We start from the raw sequence: 21,535 nt of genomic DNA on the forward strand, positions 1-21,535 counted from the left end.
CAGGACTGAATTATACTTCACACTTTAAGCTCTGTGTTGCACTTCAGTTCAGACTGATTTCTTCTACAGGACAATCTCACGGTATCTCGGAAACAAATTGGTCTTTTTAAAAAAAACAAACATTTTTTACATTAAATTGAGATTTTTAAGCCCAACTCTTGCATTTTAAAGGTGGAGAAAATAGTTGTCCAGTTAACCGTTTTCTGATCTGGTTTGAACACGTGAAATATTGCATATGTAAATGATCAGAGATAACGGTGATAGAAATCAGCAGGTTTGACTTTTCTTTTCTTTTTTTTGTAGCATATGAAGTGTTGAGAACAATAAATTTGTCACTTGTAGATCAAAATTTAATGATAGATTTCATTGATATAAATTTTGTGGAGACAGTACTATATGTATGGGTATAGCTTTTGTACAGTTACGTGTCACAGGAATCTGGACGCACACATATTTGGCATCTAAACTGTAAATCCCCAGGATTGCATTTTCTCCATTTTTTTCCATCTGCTAACCAATGTCATAAAGAATCCATCATAATTTAACAGCTGTATTTTTTTTATATAGACATCACACAGAAACACGTTATTCTCAATAAGAGGATGTGGCGAATAGCTGGACCCGAATACTTGGACACAGCTTGTTCTTAAACAATAGGGCTTTTTTTTTAATACACAGTGGAGGCTGTGGAAATTTAATTAGCCTCAACTAGAAAATTATCAATGAGTGAATTATGCAAGGCAGGCTCTTTTCATCTAAAGCACTGGCATAATTAAACTGATATAAAATATCATTAGAGGTGACAGGCTGTTAAAAGACATGATAATTGACTGCCCTTTCAGTGAAGTGCTGTCCTCGCTCAAGAAAGTGCTGCCATCTAGTGAGTCAACCTGGTAATAACCTGCAATAACAGCAACGATTATAAGTCAACTGCACTGCAGCATTTTTCACTTTTAATACTATTGACAGATCATTCTTTACAGAGATTTTCTTGCCATGATGTCAGATTAGTCACTGTACAGTATGTGGAGGAGATAAGTGCTTTTACAACCCTGCTGTTATAGAGCATCGTGTGAAGACAACACACTTGTAAAATAGCTCAGGAAAAGCAGATCCTCTGAAGGCACTGAAACATCTGAAAACTATCCCAACTGAAATCTTTCAAACATTCATTCTCATATTGCAACGCATGTATCAGCTAACCTTTGATTAATTGATATAGTAACACAACAAATATGGAGGAGACAGAAATGGCAAACATGGTCTTTTCAGAATACTTCTGAGCTAGTAGTGGACAGAAAATGTGATATAAAAGAACACATACCACTGGAGCAACTTTAACCGCAATGCTGGGGAAATAAAGTCGTATCACTAACATCAGAGAATAGAACTACTTTACAAAAGCACAAAGTGCAACAAAACTCAGTAACTGTGCAGCCATACACTGCTGCAGGACTGATCCTACGGAAGTCATCTGACTAAGAAACATGGAGTATAACACAGCAAAGTGTAATCCATCCGCCTGTGGTTAGATGGTTTCAGTAGTCGTATTCCTTATCAATGAACTTGGCCATGGTGGATAGTTGGACATTTGTTGTGCCCTCATAAATGGTACCTGCACAAGAAGACAAAACAGATGCATTAGACTGAAATCCTGTACTATAAAATAAGGTCCAGTCTGTCACTCTAAATCTGCAGCTTTCACTTCCAGGAGACAAGAGGGCTTATTATGCAGCTCGACCTGCCGCTGCCCCAGCTGGAGAACTGGGGAGCCGAAATGCTGGTGATGAAAGCAAAAGTGATAATGTGCCCTGGCAGCTTCCTTGGCTGTGTGCTGGCATAATGGCACTCCAAGGGGTCAGACAGGGAAATTCCTGAAGAGTCCAATTACAGCTGCTGACATCAGGCCTTCAACCCACCCCACTCTGCTCCAATCACAAACAGCTACACCTGACCTTCCTGCAGCAGCTGCGTCCTCAACACAGTGCAGCTTCAGCCATGGCTACATTAACTGCGTTTTGTCTCATGAACAGTGAACAAAAACATTCATTTTCGTACAGCGATGTGGCATCTCAGGCTGTCTCACCAATTTTACAGTCTCTGTAGTATTTCTCTATGGGGTAGTCTTTGGTGAAGCCTACTCCTCCCATCCATTCGATGCATTTTGATGTGGTTAGGCTTGCAACCTGATGACGATAACAAAAGGGAATATTTCAAACTGATGAAATGTAGCAGTTGCTCACGGCAGCGATAACAGAGCAATCACAAAAAAGATCGATTATAAAGGGAGTAGGCAAGGATAAGCAACACAGTTGAGAGATCAGAGGCAACTTAAGTCAAATTTAAAAAACAAAAAATGTGTTAAAATCATTCTAAAAATAAAGAAAATCCAGAAAAAGGTTAAATTGTATTTTTATATCATATCCCTCTAACGAATAGATTCACCTCAGCAGTGAAGTATTTGGACATGCAGGCCTCCTTAATGAAAGGTCTGCCAGCTTCTTTCAGGCGAGCAGCGTTGTAGGTGAGCAGACGCGCAGCTTCGATCTGCGTCGCTACGTGGGCTATTTGGTGCTGCATGCCCTGGAGTAGAAAGAATTACACAACAGAAGAACTCACAGATAAATACAGTGGCCTCCAGAGTCATGCGCACAATCACCAACATGTCATGCAGAAGAAACACGCGTCTGTTGAGGATCGGAACCTGGAAATCAAAGACGCGCTTTCCGAACTGCACCCTCTGTCTGGTGTAAGGAATTGTTTGGTCAAAGCAACCCTGCGCCAGTCCAACCATCTGAAACACACAGAGACAAAGTTTGAACATGCAAGCGTCTCCGTGTTTAATTCCACATGTTTCACTGAAAAATTATTCAAACAAAGAGGTGTCACCACCTGTGCTGCAATTCCAATCCTGCCCTCGTTCAGCATGCCGATGGCATACTTGTACCCATGACCGATCTCTCCCAAAATGTTCTTCTCTGGTACCTACAACAGCGAACACGAGGTGTGTGAAATTCGCATGAAGCACTTGGCTGACGGTTGTCCAGTGAAAGTGTTTGGTTTGTACCTTTACGCTGTCAAAGTTGAGCGGGCAGGTGGAGGACGCACGTAAGCCGAGCTTGTTCTCCTTCTTGCAGATCTCAAGCCCCTCAGTGTCCTGGTCCACAATGAAGCAGGTAATGCCTTTGTATCCCTGCCAATCAGACATATCTCTTTACGTTTGCTCATCACAGGCAGTACACATTTAGGCCTAAGATGCGTGACTAAAAAAGAAAACACGAGAGGGTGGACATTATCCAGAAATGCATAAATTCAGACGTGTGTGTGACTCACAACCGAAGGATCCACATTGGCCATCACCAGGAAAACACCGGCATGCTCTGCATTACTGATCCACATCTTGGAACCATTAATTATGTAATAGTCCTTGTGCTTTTCAGCACGGGTCTTCAGAGCAAATGCGTCGCTGCCCGACTCGGCTTCAGAGAGGCAGAAGCTTCCAATCTGTCACAACAGATCACAATTAGGAAAGCTGCACACGTCAAACATTTATGGCATTTTATGCATGTTGGATTCTGTCTTCATCTTTGAAAAAAATGTTGGGATAATGTGGAAAACGAGGTAATACAAAGAGAATAAATGGATAATGAGAATAAATAATTCAAACCAAAATTTGCCCTCTTCTTTAAACACGTAGGAAGTGTTTGGGAACTGAGTTTTACCTTTTCAGACGTGATGCAACAAATCTGTGATTTTACCTTTCAAGTCTGATGTTGTAAGACGTGCAAACAATTCTATTCATTCATGAAAAAACTTCCTCCAGAGACATAGATGAAAACTGAAACACATTCGATAAAAGCTGCGGGTTTAACCTACATTGTCTGAGGTTGTTGGCTTCTTTAAACAGTGGGAAATAAAAGATTTTAAAGGACAGCTTTAAGTTTTCCAGAAAACACTGAGATTTTAGAAAGCTTATTAACCAAAGGTTATGATGGGTTAAGATTACTGTCGAGTCGTGCTGCTGTAATGTGAACTTCATTATGTGCTATTTTTATTTTCTGCTGGCAAAAAGTGGAGAATGAGAATATATTTGTCAAAATTCAACATTAAAAGGAGATTTTCCTTTTCTACACCCGTTTGTGCTAACTTTACCTAAACACAGGGTTTAAATCATTTGAAACCATAGCATTCTCTTTTAATGGTACCCTTTTCTCAGGGTACAGATTATTTGGAAAGGATGCAGTACATACAGAGAAGTTCACAGTTAGAATGCAAAATAACTCACCATGTCCGTTGACAGTCGGCTGAGGTACTTCTCTTTCTGAGCTGGGGTACCAAGTTTAACAAACAGTGTGTTGATGAGTGTATTTTGGATGTCACAGAGCACAGCCACAGAGGGATCCACCTTCGCCAGCTCTTCAATGACCAGAATGGAGGAAAAAAAGGTGGAGCCAGTGCCTCCATACTCCGGGTCAATCTCAATTCCCATGAGCTGTCAAAACAAAAAGAGTTTCTGGATGGAAAAATGAAAGAATACCACATGATATGTCTGCTCGGATATATTCAAATTAATTACATACACCCTGTTCAAAGAGAGATTTGATCACTTCTTCGTCCATGACAGAACTTTCATCCATCTTTGACACAAACGGGGTGATGCGCTCCTGGGCAAATTTCTTCACTGCCAAACCCCCCGCCACCCAAAACAAGACAAGTGTTTAGTGTTTGAAGGTAGTTCTGTCTCCAGCAGTGTGTAGCAGAATAAATCAGTTTTCTTCTTTACCTGCTTCCTTCATCATGCTCTCCTCTTCTGAATATGTCTGAAGGGGAGGAAAGGGGACCACCCCAGATGTCTGGTCTGAATCCACAGCTGGGGCAGATTTGGTGGACCTGCACCTCAATCCAAACTGGCATGCCCCCCATGGTCGAGAGATCTGTCTGAAGGGCTAAAAACAACGACAGGACATCTGTCTACATACCCGTCTAAATAGATTCAACGTTTTACAAAGAGCTAGACACATAAGTTCTCCTACAAATAGTAAGCAGAGACGCTGCTTTGCAGTGGAGTAAGTTTGTTTATTCTTTAGCAAACGTTAGCATCTGCTAGGTGATAACGTCACGTTAGCAAGAGACAGCTAGGTTACGTAATTCAACGATAAAATACACGATAAGTGGAAAATATGTCGACATCAATACAAGAGCCCCTAAAATGTCAATATTGCAGACCATAATATACATCTCACCTTTGAGAAAATTCTGACCAACGGGGCAGCCATGGTTTGTTATGAAACGTTTACGCGTGCAACCACTAGAGGGCTGATGCTGCCTTCACATACCTCTTGCAAGCGTTAGAAGCCCCTGAATCCATATATGTATAGACAGGTTTTAGAATACAACGTAAAAAAATACAACGTAAAAAAAAATTCAACGTAAATTTTTTTTATCTATAGATAATAGCAAACACAGATTGTAAAAATTGTAAATGAAAAACTGTTCAACAGGTTTGAAAAGCGTTCTACACTATTTTTCTTTTGCGTATCTAACTATTGTCTATTTCCCGACACAATAGAAAGGCAGCAGTTGCGTTTGGGTGAACACTAACATATCAGAAAAAGAAAAACGGAAGCTGTCAGACGTACACAAGGCAACAATTGTTGTTTGATGTTCGCCGTGGTGTTATTGTACCCTTTGCATGGCATTAATGTCGATTTGACGCTCGAGGGTAAGATGTGAACCATAGTGAAAATGTTATTGAAAAAATCCAGAGGGGATTAAAAAGCTAAGTAACGTTGGAACTGCTGCTAATACCAATATACTGTCCATTGACAGGCTTTAAACAGCTACGGTAGCTAACGCTAGCTAATACCTAGTCATCATTTGCGTAATATCAAATCAGAGTAGTGCCACGGGTCACCGTCCCCTCTGGATGCTAACAGAGAGATATCATGGAAGCGATAAAGACCGAACCTGTGGATTTTGTGAAAGAATTTCAAGAATACCTAACCCAACAAACCCAGCATGTCAATATGATCTCAGGCTCTGTATGTGGAGAAAAAGAAGCAACGGAGCAGTTTCAAGCCGGTGGGACTATATGCAAAACACAAAAAAGCAATGACTCAACGAACATATAATCAGATGGTGAAGTTATGTTATGTGTCTTGTAGTTGCTCCAAGATGTGAGCACAATGGCCTGGACCCCCCCTCTGTGGAGGTGAGCCTGTCAGTGGAGGATGGGTCAGATGTGCACATGGACGGCCTGGAGAGGACCTGCGATGGAAAATATAAGTGCAGCTACTGCAGCTATGCCAACAAGGGCATGGCTCGTTTGATAGAGCACATACGTATCCACACAGGTTAGTAGTCCAATTGCATCTGAAACACTGCAGGAAATCCAGACATATCGCTGACAAGTAAGTTTATCGGTGATAATAAGATTAGATTATAATATTTCAGATGTCTCGCATATTCATATTTGCCTATATCCCCGAGACCAATCAGTTATATAGTGCATGTAAAGCACTGTATTTACATCCTTATCTTAGTTGACTTTTTACAGTAGAGTAGGTTTGGTAAAACCAGTATTTCATTTCCTCACTTAGGAGAAAAGCCTCACCGCTGCCAGCTGTGTCCATTTGCTTCCGCATACGAGCGCCACTTGGAGGCCCACATGCGCTCACACACAGGAGAGAAGCCATATAAGTGTGACCTCTGCGCCTTCCGATGCAGCGACCGCAGCAACCTGTCGCACCACCGCCGCCGCCGCCACAAGCTTCTGCCCACGAGGGTGGTCCGCTCTCCTTTCTCCAACAAGAGAATGTTAAGCGCCTTGCAGAAGAGAACAGGCTCACTGGGCTTCAGTCGGCGGCTCCTTATCAATTTCAACCCTCCCTCCATGGTTGTGCCAAAGTCTGATTATCTGAATGACTTGTCCCACAGGATCCACCATCTGAATAGCAGTGAGTATAAGAACCCTCCCAAACTGGATGAGATTGAAAGCCACAACAAGGGTGCTAACGGTTTAACGTTTAAAAACCCACTGGATCAGCTGTCTACTCTTGCTGGCCAGTTGGTCGGCCTTCATCCTGAGTCTCAGACTGCTGTGTCCCCCGGCGAGGAGTCCTTAAAAGATGAGAAACCAATCCTCATACAGCATGTCTCCAGTGAGCCGGTTGCAGTGTGTTCAAACGGAGTGCAGACATCGCCCCCTAAAGAAGAGTCTCCCTCCTCAGGCCAGGAGAGTTGCAGCCCTGTTCCTGGCTTCGGCCTGGAGAACAACATGAACACTTTGAGCGGTAGTGTTAGCAATAGCCAGCCCAGCACACCCACCCTCGCCCCGATTGCACCGGACCAACAGCACTTGCATAAATGCCAGCATTGTGATATTCACTTCTCTGACAATATACTGTATACTATTCACATGGGCTGCCATGGCTACGAACATTCATTCCAATGCAACATCTGTGGACACATGTGCAAGGACAAATATGATTTTGCATGCCACTTTGCCCGTGGCCAACATAAAACATGATTCCTTGCAACGTATTTGTTACTCTCGCCTTTCTGTACAGGAGTCCTGATCAGCCCTCCGGTAAAATGGACAGAATTAGCTTGTCTGAATAGAACACCAGAACTAGAAATTTCTTGCTAATCCTGAGGACACGAAATGTAATAAATCTGGTTAACGACAACTCCCTTCTTAAAAGTAACAGTTGTCAAGGTTGCTTGGTGTCATATTAGCAATAAGTATACCAGTACAGCTAAGGAAGGAGACACAATCTGTGACTTTAAATTACCAAGGAGAAGCTACTGACTCCTTTAAAGGAGCAGTCTGTAGGATTTAGTGACATCTAGTGACAAAGTTGCAGATCGTAACCAAATGAATAGCTGCGTCTGTACCTTCCCTTTCCAAGCGTGTTGGTTCAACTATGGTGGTGGCTAAAAATGCAAAGAAAAAAAAAAAACTTTAAAAAAATCAGAGATGCAATTAGTTTAGGGATTTAGGGCCGGTGTCACACTAGGAGCATGGTGTGTGTGGCGAGTGTCATGGCTTTCATTTTGGCTCGTGTTAACAAATTAGACCACCTCAGCTGTGGCCTGAACAGCTGATAAAACTGTGCATTTATGGCCATTACAATGGTTTCTTAAGTAGCATGCTTAAGAAGCCATTGTGCTGGCAGCTGTAGCGCAGCAGCAGAGCCAAAGCACAGTTTGTTGGTGTGGATGCAAAGCACACGCCACGCCTGAAGCCGTCTTAGCACCAGAGAACTTCTTATCTGCAACTTAAAGCGCAAATAATTAACTTTTATTTAGCTTTTTTGGAACTGGTAGTATAAGCAAAACATATCATATATCAGGCTCCTTAGTATAATTTGCAAAATCTCACTGTCAGTGTTGGGTAACGCCTCCCAGCCACTATTTTCTTTTAGTTCTAAGGCAGCTTGTTGTGTTTGGAATGTCGGTGGGATTTCTGCGTTTCTTTTCAATGTCTCATTTGGGATCGAGTCCTCAAGATTTCTCTCACATTCATATAGGCATGTAGATGCCATAACAGTATTGAACACCCAACATCTCAAACCCAGTCCAAGTTGTATGGATTATAAACTGCTATTATGACAACTACCATTACCCTCTCTTGCTTGTTAGTAAGATGCACTAAAGTTTCCATCTGAGTTAAATTAGCTTCGCTGACAGCCATTTTCTCCATACTTTGTTGGTATGGAGACTCATTGAAGTCCTGCTTGCTGTTCTGATATGCATCTATACCTCAATATTTTATCTAATATTTGTTTCCTATTTGCGTTACTGATTTTATATGCTGAAAATTTTCATTTTAACCAACATTTGTGTCTTGTCCTAAGGCCCACTTTGTAAGACAGAATTACACCATTGCCACTTACTGTTTGGGAGTTCATGTTGAGACACTTTAAAAGATGCGGTGTAACCCTCACGCTGTCTTTTTATTTGTGTGAATTAGGAAGTTGGTTAATTTGTTTGGACATGATTATGTCATAGGAAATGGAGCACTGAGATGAATGAGTTTTTCCTGACGTTGTTTCATATTTGCAGAAAACATGTAGATGTTTGAAATGAATTTTGATACAGTGCTTTTTCCAAAAAGTTTTTAATTGGTAAATAAATTAATTCCACATGCATTTAAGAGTTTGTTTCATTTAGTGTCACTAGGTCCACGAACAGGAGATTTAAAGGCATAACAGTGCATCAGTTATTCACTTTAAAGCAGCAAAAAGTAATTCATCTTAATAAAAACTCTAGTCATTTATGCTCCTTTATAAATCTTAACAGGATTTCCTTCTTGCTGTCATCAAAAAAGTCAACGGCTCTTTTCACCACGTGCTCCACATCGACGTCCTCTTCGCGAATGAAAGGAGCCTCCTGAAGGAACTGTTTCCGCAGATTGTGAAGAAACGCTGCTTTAGATTCATTCAGCTCAGCAGCTAAAGACCTCATTTGTTCAGAAGGGACTTGGCTTTCTGAAATTTGAGTTGCAGAGGTCATCGTTACGATCGCCGTTGAATAGTAAAATGTTACACAATAATGAATGAAGCTAATGACAAACCTCTAGCGGTCTTCATTGCTTCAGATATCAGGCGTCGGCAGGCTTGGTCAGCTTGGTGGACCACGCTAGTGGCACATTTCAGACGATCAGCTTCCTGCAACACATGAAATAAAAAAAGTCTACTACTTCAGCTCTGCATTTAAATTCCATCATGTGCCGCATCATGTTGAGCTATGGTGACACCTTTTGTTCAGTGTCGTCTTCAGCTGGGCTCAGTGGGTTTGTAAGAGCCCAGGAGATCAAGTCCATCACTCTCTGGCTGAGGATAAGTCATGCAGAAAGAGGAGTGCAGAAAAAAACAAGATTTACACACTTGGATTTGAGAAATGAGTGTTAAAGAAACTGTTCCTCAGCCATCTTACATGTCGCATTTGGAAATATCGTCTGTGGTGTTGAGTGTGACGCTTTGCATCTCCCAAGAGTTCTTCTGTGGATTTGGAGACTCCAAACGCTTCACCATGTCCAATATCACCTCAGCAGGAATGGGCCGAGTCCTGCCTCGGTTTCTGCTGATGCAGGACTCCAAATCACAGTGCAGATACACCTGGCAGAAACCCAGCGAATCTGCAAAAGCAATCGACAACTTTAAAACGGCATTTCAACACAGCATCATCGGCGAGTGGGATATTCGGATGAGGGAGATCTTACGCTTTCTTGCAAGTTGAAAAACTTCATATCTCATGCTGGGATAGTAGAAGTTGTCATCGAGGAGAAAGAGAAGCGGTGTCCCGTCAGGCTTCAAACCTTCTGGATGCCGCAGAGCTTGAATGCATCGTTCCCATGCGGCTCTGTTGATCAAAGAGCTTCTCGGAAACTCCGCAAACACTTCAGGCCTCTTCAGGAACTGCTCAAAGCACTGCAGCACAGCTTGTCTGTGAGACTTCCATTCTGTGTGCTGGAAAGGAGGTAAAAAAATCAGCACACTAGAAACTACTTTGAAGAGGCTCTTTTGTTAATGTAAACTGACAATAGAATACATTTTCATAGTACAAAAGACACGATGATGAAATCACATTGAAAATTAAAATAAAACGTATTAAGATCATATATCACAGAAAACTAAAGGAGGAAAAAGGACTCAACACTGTTGAGTTCCAAAACATCACAACTGTGGCTTGTATTATAGATTGCTTAGTTGTCATAATATTGTCTTGTTATAATATCTTAAGTATAAGACTGTCATCATTTTATACATTGGCATTACTTCTGAAAAAAAATTAAGACACTATCTGATCCTCCAAAGACAATCACAAAAATTACATGACATCAGGAGTTGGGAGTTCACTCTGACGGAAAAAGTCCTTAAAAACAAGCAGGGACAACAAACTATCAAAAACTCTCACCATATATTGCAGTTTGACACCATCATCCTCCACTCTTGTCTGAAAAGCAACCTCGGGTATCAGATCATCGTAAGGCACCACAGCTGCTCTCCACCCGTGCTGTGCGGCGGCACTCAGGATCCTCTGGGCCAAAGTGGACTTCCCGGCAGCAGGAAGTCCGCAGAGGACGCACAGACAGGCCGGAGCCCTGCCGCCTCCCCCGGCCTCCGCTGCTGCCATGTCCTATCAGATAACCGCTACAAAACTCAGCTCTTTTCATACCATACTACTTTTCTTTCATATTTTAAAAGGTACTACACGCAAACTTCCGCGTTGTCCCGCGTCAACACATTGGCAACACATACGTAATTCCGCTTCCGACACTGTCCTTTCAAGATAAAACGCAACAACGCAAGAGAGCGAGTTAATTTTGAATCAACAAGGTGACCAGTGTTGGTCATCTTACTTTAAAAAAGTTACAAGTTACCAAAAACTAATTGAGTTGGTAACTCAGATACCTCACTGTAAGAATAATTAGTTACTCAGTAAAGTAACTGACGTTATTTTTCATGTTCTATACACTATTACGTTCTATAATATCTTTAACGTCAAATATGTTTATATTAACTGATTGAAGAATAAAAAAACACTATATACAGTATTCTAGAACATTTGGTATTTATTTGAACTCAATAGATTGCAGCCTGCCATGTTAGCATGTGTTGATGTGAGGTGCTTTATAAGATTCCAGTTAATGAGACAGACGTGATAAAGTCTTTTTTTTCCTGGGCATAGCTTGCATGTTACATAAACATTCTTGCCTTTAATTAAAATGAGCGAGAAGTATGCCGGTACTTCCAGTTTGAGAACATTACCTTTGATTTTCCCTGGCTCCTCGCCATTGTAGCGCATTTGGAGGATAGACGTTTGAAAACTGGCTTAATAGGTCACAAACAGTAATTTATTAATTATTATGATTATTTTAACATATCTTCAGAACATGAACTATGTAAATACTTCTGTTATTCGTCTTTCACTTATTAAAAACTTTGTCATGTGTAGTTATAGTAAAGTAATTATAGGCTGAAAATGTTCTGATATATATATCTGAACATTTTCAGCCATACCCAAAATTAACAGTTCTGAATATAAACTAAAAAAAAAAAAAGGAGATTTTTGAATAAATACAATTTTGGCTTGATACAGTTAATAAATAATTACAGTTAATAAAATCAAAATTAAACTTTGGTCAACCTTAGATTATGTCCGCCCATTATGTCTTTTATTCCTCTTGAAGAGGGCAGTGATACATCTACACAGGTCAAACCTGGCAAACAAAATGGAGAAGGCAGCTAGAACATTTCCCTTTAGGCCTAATTCAATGATTCTTTGCACAACCAGTATAGTCACCAGTACAGCCACCAGTGTAGCCAATTGCATGCTTTGTATCATGACTGCAGAAATGGGAAAAGCTTTAAACCAATTATAAACTTTATTGACATTTTTACAATATTATTATGACATAAACCAGAAGTCAAAATTGACAAGTTTTAAAATACTTTGGAACAAAAAACCCATAAATACAAAAATGTTTTCTTCTTTTTTACAGTTATTGTGCATGAATTTCTCATGAGTGACACTAATACAATAATTAAAACACACATACCATACTCATAAAAACTGACCAGCCAGATCCACCACCACAATATCACAATCAACCTTGAGGCGCTCGTAAATTCCAAGAAGTGTCTAGTTACTGAATCGCAGTGCTTTAAAATACAATTTTGGACTGTAGTGATCTCCATACATTCAATAAGGGATTCATGTTTGAAGCTTATTTCCTGGGATTGGTCTGGGCACTCCTGGACCCTGCATGGGAGCAGGAGGTCGTGCAGGAGCAGTGTTTGTCTCTAAATTCCAATAATCCAGTTCTCCATACCTGAAACTGACAGGATACGTGCAAATTCAGCCAAAAGCAGTTACACAGTTTTAAGCGTACAGTGAAGTTAAAAGAATTATTATTTCTTACCCAGAAATTGGAGTCGTGGTAGAGGGCGGAGGAGGCTAGAGTAAAAAGAAAATAACACCACGTGGTAAGCAAGACGTTAAATAATTTCAACAACAACAACAACAACAAAAAAAACTTACTTCCCACTGCAAAGCAAACATTAAACAGTTCCCCCTTTTGTGATTGTTGATAATCAGGAAAAACAAATTTACCCTCTCAGGTGGAACTTGTGTCGAAGGCTGGGCTGTGGTGCTTGTTTGAACATTTCCATTTGCATTTGTATTCCCATTTGTAGCATTACTTGATCTGAAAAAGAAGAGAAATATTATTTTTTTTACATCAACATGTAAAACAACTTTTATACATCTATCAGCACATGGAAGTAAATGTTTACTTAGGCTTTCGTTTAAGGCACAGGTCCAAGGAGTCCCTCTTAAAGTTGTAGAGGAGCCCCAGAATAAGAAGGACAAGCAGAGGGAGCACCAACAGGAAGAAGATCAACAGGCCATTTCTGAGGGAGTAGTCTGAGGTACAAAGGGTCTGATGTCAATAATCATTTAATAAAATGTAGCTACAATTATAATATTAATTATGATGTCCTGATACAGAGCCACTTTAAGCCTCACAATTCTATATTTCAGTAGTATGCACCTAAAAAAAACAACATCATTTCTCACTTACAGGCACTTATTACTGAGAGGAACTGAACAGCAAAGTGTTTTCTATTGACAGAGTGCATTTAAGCGTACCTATCTGAGCGGGACCACTGTCAATGCTGCCACCTCGCCCTGATTTGTCACAGCGGGGTGGGGCCCAACCATTTTCACAGTGGCAGTGCCCTTGATCATTACATACCTGAAGAAGACAACAAAATACTCAGACTTGTCCTCACGAGCTATTAAATGACTTCAGGACATAAACCGAATCTTTATTTACCCCTCGACCATTGCAGGTGGTCTGAGCATCACAGTCCAAGTCGGGCAGTAGAGCAGATGCATTCACACACTGAAAGTCCAGACAAGTCTACAGGAGAAGACATAACTTATTGATACAGTCACAATGAGTCACCTGTTCCACTTCCCTTTGAGACAATCCCTCTCTTTGGCATTAACACTCCTTAAAATAGTTTCCACCTAAAGAATAGGCTCACCTTTCCTTTATCACAAGGGCTGCCGGGGTTAACGTAGGCAGGATCAAGCACATCCGTACCCATGTTGAAGTCTGCGTTGACACAGCGTGACCCCTGAACTTCCTGGATACTGACTTGAGCACCAGGCGGGGGGTTGTTTACATCCACATTGGTGCATTGCACCTTTCCACACAAAGCGTTTCTGCAACACAGCCAGTTCCCACATTCATTTTGAGTAACGAGATGGCGGAGAAGTTGTACTCTGACCTTTAAGTTGCATTGATCTTTTTTTTTTTTTTCATTAAATAACATTAACAAGCTTTTTAAAGATACGATCAGATGTTGTCACCTAATGGAGGGACCTTATGTTTAGCAATTACCTTTTGCAGTTTTATCCACATTAGTCCAGGTTCAGTTCAACAGACAGAACAGAAAACCTTCATGTTCAATTAGCAAATAAATATGTTTATTAGGTGGACTTGGTGTTGATGAGGCTTAATAATCTACACATTCTAATAATCAATGAACTTCCTCCTAAATTTAATGTGGACTACTTGTGCACGTTTCCTCCTGAGTTGCACACTTTACATCAAACCCAGAGATGAATTCAATAAAAACCGGAGCACTTACGCCACGGTGCATTTGATGTAGTCTCCACTGCTGGTGATTCCACAGTTTCCAAATAAGTTTCCCTTCGTGTTTGCATGTTCAAAACAAACATCTGCTGCCTTCACTGCAGGATCTGCCCAAGAGAAAAGGGATATCCAACATCAAATAATAATGACAGAAAAGGTGAATCAATATCATGACCAGTGTTTATTAGATTATTAGATATTAGCTGTTTGGCAGATTCTAAGCTATTATCCACAGGGTTGTACTTAAACAGACTCGAGTTCAAAATTTAAATGTAGTAGGAAGTAACACCCACACAGAAATGACTAAGGGTGGTCCGATTGATCAAGCACGGAACGTTATTAGTGGATGTATTTTCCTTTTCCTCAAGCAAAGCTTATTAGAGGGCGATGTGAGAACAAAACATATTTTGAGGCGACCTGTCCAGGGTGTACCCTGCCTCTCGCCCAATGACCGCTGGGATAGGCTCCAGGCCCCCGTGACACGACAGTTGGATTAAGTGGGTATAGAAAATAGATGGATGGATGGATATGTTGAGGTTTCAGGCTTCATATCCAGGTAAGATCAAACGCAAACACACACAGGAGTAAATGTGAAAAAATAAAAAATAAAAAGCTGATAATGTGAGCACCAAAGGGAGCAGGTAACCATAACAGCAAAGTAAAGTTGTACTGTGTGGCAAAGACAACGTCACTGGAAACGGCTACATGTCCTTGAGTTATCACAAGTTCCATAAACATTTCCAAACGAGTGTCAATTCTAATTTTTTAAGCTCAAAGCTGTTCTCTATAACCAATAACAGGCTGCTGTAGTTTAAAGGGTTTATGATGCACATGTTGCCTGATGATAAATCATCCGTTAGCTTATCATAGAATGTTATTAAAGACAGAATATATATTTTCAAATGCACCATGCGATCGTTATTAGCAGATTTTACTCCCAGCAATCGGTGATCAGCCTTATAAATCCTGATCGGAGCACCCTTAGAAATGACTCACTGCAAAGACCTCAAGTTTTCTTTTTCTAACATACCTGGAGCAAACAGATGTTTGCACTGGTAATCATACGTCTGGCAGCGGCCTTCATAGCAGTATGCGGCATTGTTTTGACAGGGCAGGCCATCCATGACATAGAAGTCACTGGGACAAAATGCATTTTTACCATTGCAATATTCTGGAAGATCGCAGGTGTCAGCAGACACTCTGCATGGTGTTCCAGCAACTCTGATCTAAAACACAAAACAGCAAATAACTCACATTACAGGATATTTTCATTAGTACAAGTTGTTGCATCTGTTAAATGCAGACATTAAAGTGCTGACCTGACAACTGTCGCAGCAGGCTCCCTGAGCACAGGAGGATCCACGCGTAAATTTACAAGTGGCAGCATCACAGCATTTGTTGTTGCATTCCTGTGAGAAATTAAAGAAAAAAAAATGTGCTCACTAACATATTCAAAACATAAAATAAAAAAATAACCTGCAAATTCCATTTCTAAAACCCGTTACGCATAATGGACTCTTCTGAATAAAAACTTAATCATATCCACCGTGTGATATGTTCCCTGTTTGCAAATTCAAATGCTTGCCTTCACAATGATTGTATATACTGTTTACTTCCACGAGGAGTGTGATAATTGTAGAAGTACTCGCATCTACTTTGCTATTATGCATTTGTCTGAAAGAAATTTCTTTACCTCTGGTGTGCCACAGTCACATTGCTCTCCGTCCTCCAAGCGGCCATTTCCACATTGAGCGACGCCAATCACATCTAATGAAGAGGGCTGATTTCTCAGACAGGCGCCTCCGCCACGGATAATCAGCGTCTCAAAGTCTTGTGCGCTGCACTGGCTGAACATGGCGGAACCCCTATAGAGTGATAAGATATATATATATGATTTATAGAAATAATCATTTTGGCAGACCTATAAACTGTAGTAGAAAGGTTCTGTTGTCAAATGGCTTTTTCTTTACATTTTCTACTATATATAGCATTTCTCTGTTAGTCCACCAAGGTTATAATCATATATACATATAAAAATACAACAAAAAATAAATGGAGCTTTTCTAAAACATACAACTCCAATTCCAAAAATATTGGGATGTGTTGTAAAACGTAAATAAAAACAGAGTGAAATGATTTGTACACCAAAAAATCCCGATATTTTCTTTCCACAATAGAACATAGAAAAAAATCAAACATTACAAATTAAACATTTTAATATTTTCTGAAAAACATTAGCTCATCTTTATTGCTGTGTAGCATCCCCTCCTTTTTTTAAATTCTTTTTTTAAACAGTCTATGGAGGCCCGAAAACTGAGGACACCATTTGCTGAACCTTTGGGAGAAGAATGTTGTCCCATTCTTATATGATTACATGCAGTCAGTCAAGCACTTTTACTTCTACTGTATGTATGTCCTGTTAAAATATTAAAGGACTTCTCTGAAAAAGACGTCATTTTGATGGGAGTATATGTTGCGGAAGTGCCCAGTCACTGACCATTCTGAAGGTGTTTCTGCACAGATGCAGTGATTTCCATGAGAGTATCCCGAGAAGATGGAATATTCCACTATTACGCTGAGGAATATTATTCTGAAATTGTTCCAAAATGCAATTTTTTTTTGCAGATTGCAGAACTTCTGCACATCTTTACTTCTGAGAGACTTTGCCTCTCCAAGGTGCTTTATTTATTTATTTATTCATTTTTTTATACCCATCCCAATAGTCAACCCTAATAAGTTGCAACTTCTTCTTCCACTTATTTTTAGTACCACTTATTTTTTCTGCCCCAGTCGCAATTTAAGAGATGAGCAAATATTTTTCTTGAAATAGTTTCTTTCTGGAAAAGTTTACTTGCATTGTATTTTTCATTTACATTTTAGACAGTGTCACAACTTTTTTTTTTTGGAATTGGGGTTATAATCAATCATCAAAGTATAAATCCATAATTCTTTTACCCAGCAGCTGCAGCCATGATGCATGCATTTCCATCGCACTTGCAGAGGCTACTATCGTGTTTCATACCCAGGTTATGGCCCATCTCATGGGCCACCACAGTGGACACAAAAGGCAGGTTGTCGTTACTGTACTGTAAAAACATACCCAATACTTTAAGTGTTAGCATTCACAATAGCTTTTATATCTAAATATTTTACTCTGACCTGGATGTATAATATTCAATATTACAAAATAAACTAAATAGAATTGTACACAAATATTTATGCATGTGTAGCCAGCAGAATAGAAAGGACTGAAAATGAAGCTATCTGTCTATATATATATATATATATATATATATATATGAAACTACAAGGAAAATTATACAACTTCAATAATATCATTTAAATGAAAATGTCTAATTAATAGTTCAATGTGGATCAATATCAGTGTCTCATGTCAATATACATTTTCAGACTAATTAATGCACAGCCCTTTCACAGTGTAAAATTATTTAAGGAATTTAAGTATAAAGAAAGAAGCCTCGTCATGGAGCTCAGTAACACGGTATTCCAGGCTAACCTGTTTGACTAGTGAGCTGTGTCACAATGAGCTGCACTTATGAAACCACCCATGAATAATGCAGACTGTATCAGTTTCTACGTAAAAGCTCATACTGCCAAAGCAACGTCGTGTCAGCTGGTGTTAGAAGTTAAAAATAAGAGTTGAACTAACCACGTTGATTCCTCCAGAAGTTGCTACGGAGCAGACCGTGCCCACAAAGGCCATACCTAGTACACCTCCATATGGCGTGGGCTGACCACTGGCAGACAAGTAGCAAAATATGACTTTACGTTTCAAAACAATGGAGACTGTGAAGCTTGTATCAAACAACATACTTTGATGAAACATACTGCTATTAAGTGACAAACGACACACATTACTTACACGATGAGTTGACCGATGTCATGTCTGATTCTTGGTAACAAAGTGCTCTTTCTCCACCTAACAAATCGATCCAAAACCTCTCCCGGGGAGCCGTCCACACTAAAAGGATTACTGTCCTTAAAAATCTCCAAGCCAACCAGTACAACTCGGATATTCAGCCGCTTGTAATACTAGAACACAAACAGAAAATAGCAATAATTACAGTAAAGCTTATTCTTATTTGCATTATAGATAATAACAGATACCACAGCTCAGGTAGAACAACGCAATTAGAATAAAGCACATTTTCTTTTGCAAACAACTTAAAATCTCACCCCGTCCAGTAGATTTGCCATTTCCACCATCTCCTCTCGTACTGCAGTCTCATTTTGTTTCTTAAACGTATACTGTTATGAAAATGTACACAATCACAAGAGAGGATGTTGTGAATTAACTTGAATGTTTGGTACATTTGGGCTACATTCCACAAAATACAATAATCTACAATGCTGCAATAAAAGCAAAAAGGGCTTCGAAATATCAATTACAGATCAGATAGAGGAGGAACCAGCTGAATGTCTTTTTCTCTGCAATCAGTCAACCCCGTCACACTCACCAAGGCATAAAGAATGCTCTGATAAGTGATGAAACAATGCATTTAGAATAAACCAAAAACAAATGCACAGAACACTACCGAGTCAAAGCTCTGAAAACTGGAGGAAACTGCAGGTATGTTCAATACATTGCCGTATTCAATCAAAGACAGAAAAGTACCTTCAGTAGGTTATTGCAGTCAAAAGTAAAGCAGAACTTATTTCGAAGGCAGAAATTATTAGATTAGATGAGAGATGGAGTAAGGTAAAAGTATTTGCACACTACTCTAAAGCTAATCTCTTGCATCCAAATCACAGTTTACACAAGAGAATTCATTAACAAGCACTCACCCTGAGATTGTCGACAACCAGAACCAACTCCACATAACTTGTCTGAGGTAAATTGCGCTTTATCTGTTGGAACAGTAAACAGTTGTCAGTTGGAGCGGACCCTGTTTCTCATTTGAAACCCTGCTTAGCTGCATTTATAAATTAAGTGGACACAGTATGCGTCTTCACCCTCAGCAGAGAAGTCAGCGATTGGCCAGGCTCAAAGGGTTCATGGCTTGGTGTTGACCCGGCCTCACCAACGACGCCACAGGTGACGGGCTTGGATTGAGTATCTTTCAGGAGGTACAGAATGTGCTCATTAGTGGTAGACTGTGGCACCGGCTCAAGTCCAAACGATTCGTTTCCAAGGACGATCACACCCCTGTAAAAAAATAGTGCACAGGAGAAACACCAACATTTTTATTTTTTTTTTATTTCTGTGTCACAGCATAACTTAATTACTGAGGAATACGGATCAATTTGGTTCAACATCGTTAGTCATAAAAATATCTGCAATATTTTCAGATATTTTGTTCAGGTATACAACAATATGACAAATGTACAGAAAATCTCAGCTCCAGTTCAATCTATCCTCTGAAGGAGTAATTAAACAAATCACTAGTCCACGCAACTGATTTAAAAGAGAAGTTCGAACCTCAGGCCAGAGCATGTGCTGAGTGCCACCAATGAATCCTCATACCCATCCACCTCACCATGGTAATAGCAATGCACCTGAGAATGGAAAAGTAAAAAAAAACAAAAAACCTTTAAGGGTTGGGGTATAAACCGGCCTCACTCATCAAACCCCACTGAGCGACCATCAACTTACACGCTGTCGTGGATATGATGAGTTGTAGTTACCAGCGGACTCACGTGAATGCTGAACAAAATTTGGATGCAAGAAGTCTCTGTAAACAACAGGAAGAACATATGCTATTAACGGACAACATTTTACAGTACTGTAAGTGTCATGCAACGACATACGTACCTGTTCTTTTTCAGATGCAGAAGGTGTTTTCTGTTGTTGATGTCGACTGCATACCATTGTGTCTCATCACTGTATTTCTATTAACAGAATGTGAAAACAAGACAACATCCTTACATGGTGTCATGATTCCCCAGCAGTTGCAAAAAGTACTTGGAAAAAAAAAGGTTCCTACCTCTTTTGATTGGCGTGGTCTGTTGATGCTCCTTGACCACCTGTGAATCACCTGGGGTTTTACAATAGAGTACGTGGACAGTCGCGATGTAAAATCACTGAAATCTTCTGCCAAAAATGTGAACACACACACATACACACAAAGAAAAAAAAGAGGAAAAACAATAAATACTAGGAAGTAACTCTTTGAATCCCAATTCCAGCCTTGACAAATAATAATGATAAACAAAACGGAGCATATAAGGCTTCACAAGCAGCACCGTTGATAAAAGGAAACTCCACGTAAGAGATCGCCGCGAGCTCGAGCAAAACTCCTTCTCTGCTCCAACAACAGACTGTCTAACATAACCCAACTATGATGTAGGTGTACCTTACCTTTGTTTTCAATCACAGAAATACAGCACAGTAAGAACACCGGGAGTAAGATGTATTCTCTGATCATGATTCTTGATTAAAATAATGTCTCGATTGCGCGACCATTAAGCTAGAAAGTGCAACTAATGACGAAGGGGCGCCTCTCCACCTACGGACAGGTCAGGTGTGGTGATAGGAGTGGCAAAGACAGGTACGCCAACTTTAGAAAAGCAAACGATGCAGCGGAGCGCGGACTAATCAGTATTAGATTCAAGAGAAGCAAATATTGACCTTTTTAATTGTGAGACGGAAATTCTTGATGCACTGCACTGTTCCCTGCGTTTTATAGTATATATTTTATAGTTCACCTGTATCATGAATGCAAAGGCTAATGTAATTAGTTTAATAATAAAAAGACGTTTACATTTTTTATGGTCTTGCTTTAATGTGTTTACACCAAAAACAACATTTACTGCTGAAAATTAATATTACGTTGAAAATTAATTTAGGAGATATCGCGTTATTTCACAAAACAATGACGTCACATAAGCGCGGAAGTGTTGTTC

The 21,535-nt window shown here is 40.0% G+C and overlaps 6 protein-coding genes across 6 annotated transcripts in view; 2 read left to right on the top strand and 4 right to left on the bottom strand.

Annotated features, from left to right (window-relative positions):
• Window positions 1-21,535, top strand: part of LOC140278195 (carbohydrate sulfotransferase 15-like) — a 234,996-nt gene that overhangs the window by 152,606 nt on the left and 60,855 nt on the right. The window lies entirely within an intron of this gene.
• The window catches only part of bub3 (BUB3 mitotic checkpoint protein), a 42,007-nt gene that overhangs the window by 9,253 nt on the left and 11,219 nt on the right, over window positions 1-21,535 (bottom strand). The window lies entirely within an intron of this gene.
• On the bottom strand, window positions 920-5,351 carry acadsb (acyl-CoA dehydrogenase short/branched chain). The gene is made up of 11 exons (XM_072373143.1): window positions 5,244-5,351; window positions 4,784-4,946; window positions 4,581-4,681; window positions 4,286-4,492; window positions 3,334-3,504; window positions 3,068-3,193; window positions 2,893-2,985; window positions 2,705-2,794; window positions 2,446-2,583; window positions 2,087-2,186; window positions 920-1,615 (listed from the first exon to the last, which is right to left on the bottom strand). The coding sequence occupies exons 1-11, from the start codon at window positions 5,274-5,276 to the stop codon at window positions 1,539-1,541; spliced, it is 1,299 nt and encodes a 432-aa protein (XP_072229244.1). The 5' UTR covers window positions 5,277-5,351; the 3' UTR covers window positions 920-1,538.
• Window positions 5,638-9,312, top strand: LOC140278426 (zinc finger protein Pegasus-like). Its single transcript, XM_072373420.1, has 3 exons — window positions 5,638-6,081; window positions 6,165-6,353; window positions 6,600-9,312. The coding sequence occupies exons 1-3, from the start codon at window positions 5,946-5,948 to the stop codon at window positions 7,526-7,528; spliced, it is 1,254 nt and encodes a 417-aa protein (XP_072229521.1). The 5' UTR covers window positions 5,638-5,945; the 3' UTR covers window positions 7,529-9,312.
• Window positions 9,274-11,254, bottom strand: LOC140278427 (L-seryl-tRNA(Sec) kinase). The gene is made up of 6 exons (XM_072373421.1): window positions 10,921-11,254; window positions 10,226-10,472; window positions 9,940-10,141; window positions 9,761-9,836; window positions 9,578-9,671; window positions 9,274-9,491 (listed from the first exon to the last, which is right to left on the bottom strand). Exons 1-6 carry the CDS (start codon window positions 11,137-11,139, stop codon window positions 9,274-9,276), a joined length of 1,056 nt encoding a protein of 351 aa, XP_072229522.1. The 5' UTR covers window positions 11,140-11,254.
• adam9b (ADAM metallopeptidase domain 9b) lies at window positions 12,373-21,153 on the bottom strand. The gene is made up of 22 exons (XM_072373135.1): window positions 20,991-21,153; window positions 20,617-20,723; window positions 20,445-20,521; window positions 20,286-20,364; window positions 20,112-20,188; window positions 19,646-19,838; window positions 19,478-19,540; window positions 18,869-18,940; window positions 18,555-18,724; window positions 18,342-18,429; window positions 17,627-17,757; window positions 16,365-16,536; window positions 15,991-16,080; window positions 15,702-15,897; window positions 14,667-14,778; window positions 14,058-14,238; window positions 13,844-13,930; window positions 13,657-13,762; window positions 13,302-13,431; window positions 13,120-13,213; window positions 12,929-12,963; window positions 12,373-12,844 (listed from the first exon to the last, which is right to left on the bottom strand). The coding sequence occupies exons 1-22, from the start codon at window positions 21,055-21,057 to the stop codon at window positions 12,721-12,723; spliced, it is 2,451 nt and encodes an 816-aa protein (XP_072229236.1). The 5' UTR covers window positions 21,058-21,153; the 3' UTR covers window positions 12,373-12,720.

The sequence above is a fragment of the Leuresthes tenuis genome, unplaced genomic scaffold (assembly GCF_036924035.1).
Source record: "Leuresthes tenuis unplaced genomic scaffold, fLeuTen1.0.hap1 SCAF_20, whole genome shotgun sequence".
In the NCBI taxonomy this organism is placed as follows: domain Eukaryota; kingdom Metazoa; phylum Chordata; class Actinopteri; order Atheriniformes; family Atherinopsidae; genus Leuresthes; species Leuresthes tenuis.

What these genes read in the sequence shown, in the direction of transcription:
- LOC140278427 (XM_072373421.1), bottom strand. Translation starts at nt 11,139, where the DNA reads ATGGCAGCAGCGGAGGCCGGGGGAGGCGGCAGGGCTCCGGCCTGTCTG. An exon ending in AAGACGACACTGAACAAAAG is followed by an intron (nt 9,672 to 9,760) that starts GTGTCACCATAG and finishes CATGTGTTGCAG; the next exon opens with GAAGCTGATCGTCTGAAATG. An exon ending in AGCAATGAAGACCGCTAGAG is followed by an intron (nt 9,492 to 9,577) that starts GTTTGTCATTAG and finishes CTCAAATTTCAG; the next exon opens with AAAGCCAAGTCCCTTCTGAA.
- LOC140278426 (XM_072373420.1), top strand. Translation starts at nt 5,946, where the DNA reads ATGGAAGCGATAAAGACCGAACCTGTGGATTTTGTGAAAGAATTTCAA. An exon ending in AACGGAGCAGTTTCAAGCCG is followed by an intron (nt 6,082 to 6,164) that starts GTGGGACTATAT and finishes TGTGTCTTGTAG; the next exon opens with TTGCTCCAAGATGTGAGCAC. An exon ending in GCACATACGTATCCACACAG is followed by an intron (nt 6,354 to 6,599) that starts GTTAGTAGTCCA and finishes TTCCTCACTTAG; the next exon opens with GAGAAAAGCCTCACCGCTGC.
- acadsb (XM_072373143.1), bottom strand. Translation starts at nt 5,276, where the DNA reads ATGGCTGCCCCGTTGGTCAGAATTTTCTCAAAG. An exon ending in TGGTCAGAATTTTCTCAAAG is followed by an intron (nt 4,947 to 5,243) that starts GTGAGATGTATA and finishes CGTTGTTTTTAG; the next exon opens with CCCTTCAGACAGATCTCTCG. An exon ending in GAGCATGATGAAGGAAGCAG is followed by an intron (nt 4,682 to 4,783) that starts GTAAAGAAGAAA and finishes GGGGTTTGGCAG; the next exon opens with TGAAGAAATTTGCCCAGGAG.
- adam9b (XM_072373135.1), bottom strand. Translation starts at nt 21,057, where the DNA reads ATGATCAGAGAATACATCTTACTCCCGGTGTTCTTACTGTGCTGTATT. An exon ending in CTGCATCTGAAAAAGAACAG is followed by an intron (nt 20,365 to 20,444) that starts GTACGTATGTCG and finishes TGTTGTTTACAG; the next exon opens with AGACTTCTTGCATCCAAATT. An exon ending in CGCTGACTTCTCTGCTGAGG is followed by an intron (nt 19,541 to 19,645) that starts GTGAAGACGCAT and finishes CTGTTCCAACAG; the next exon opens with ATAAAGCGCAATTTACCTCA.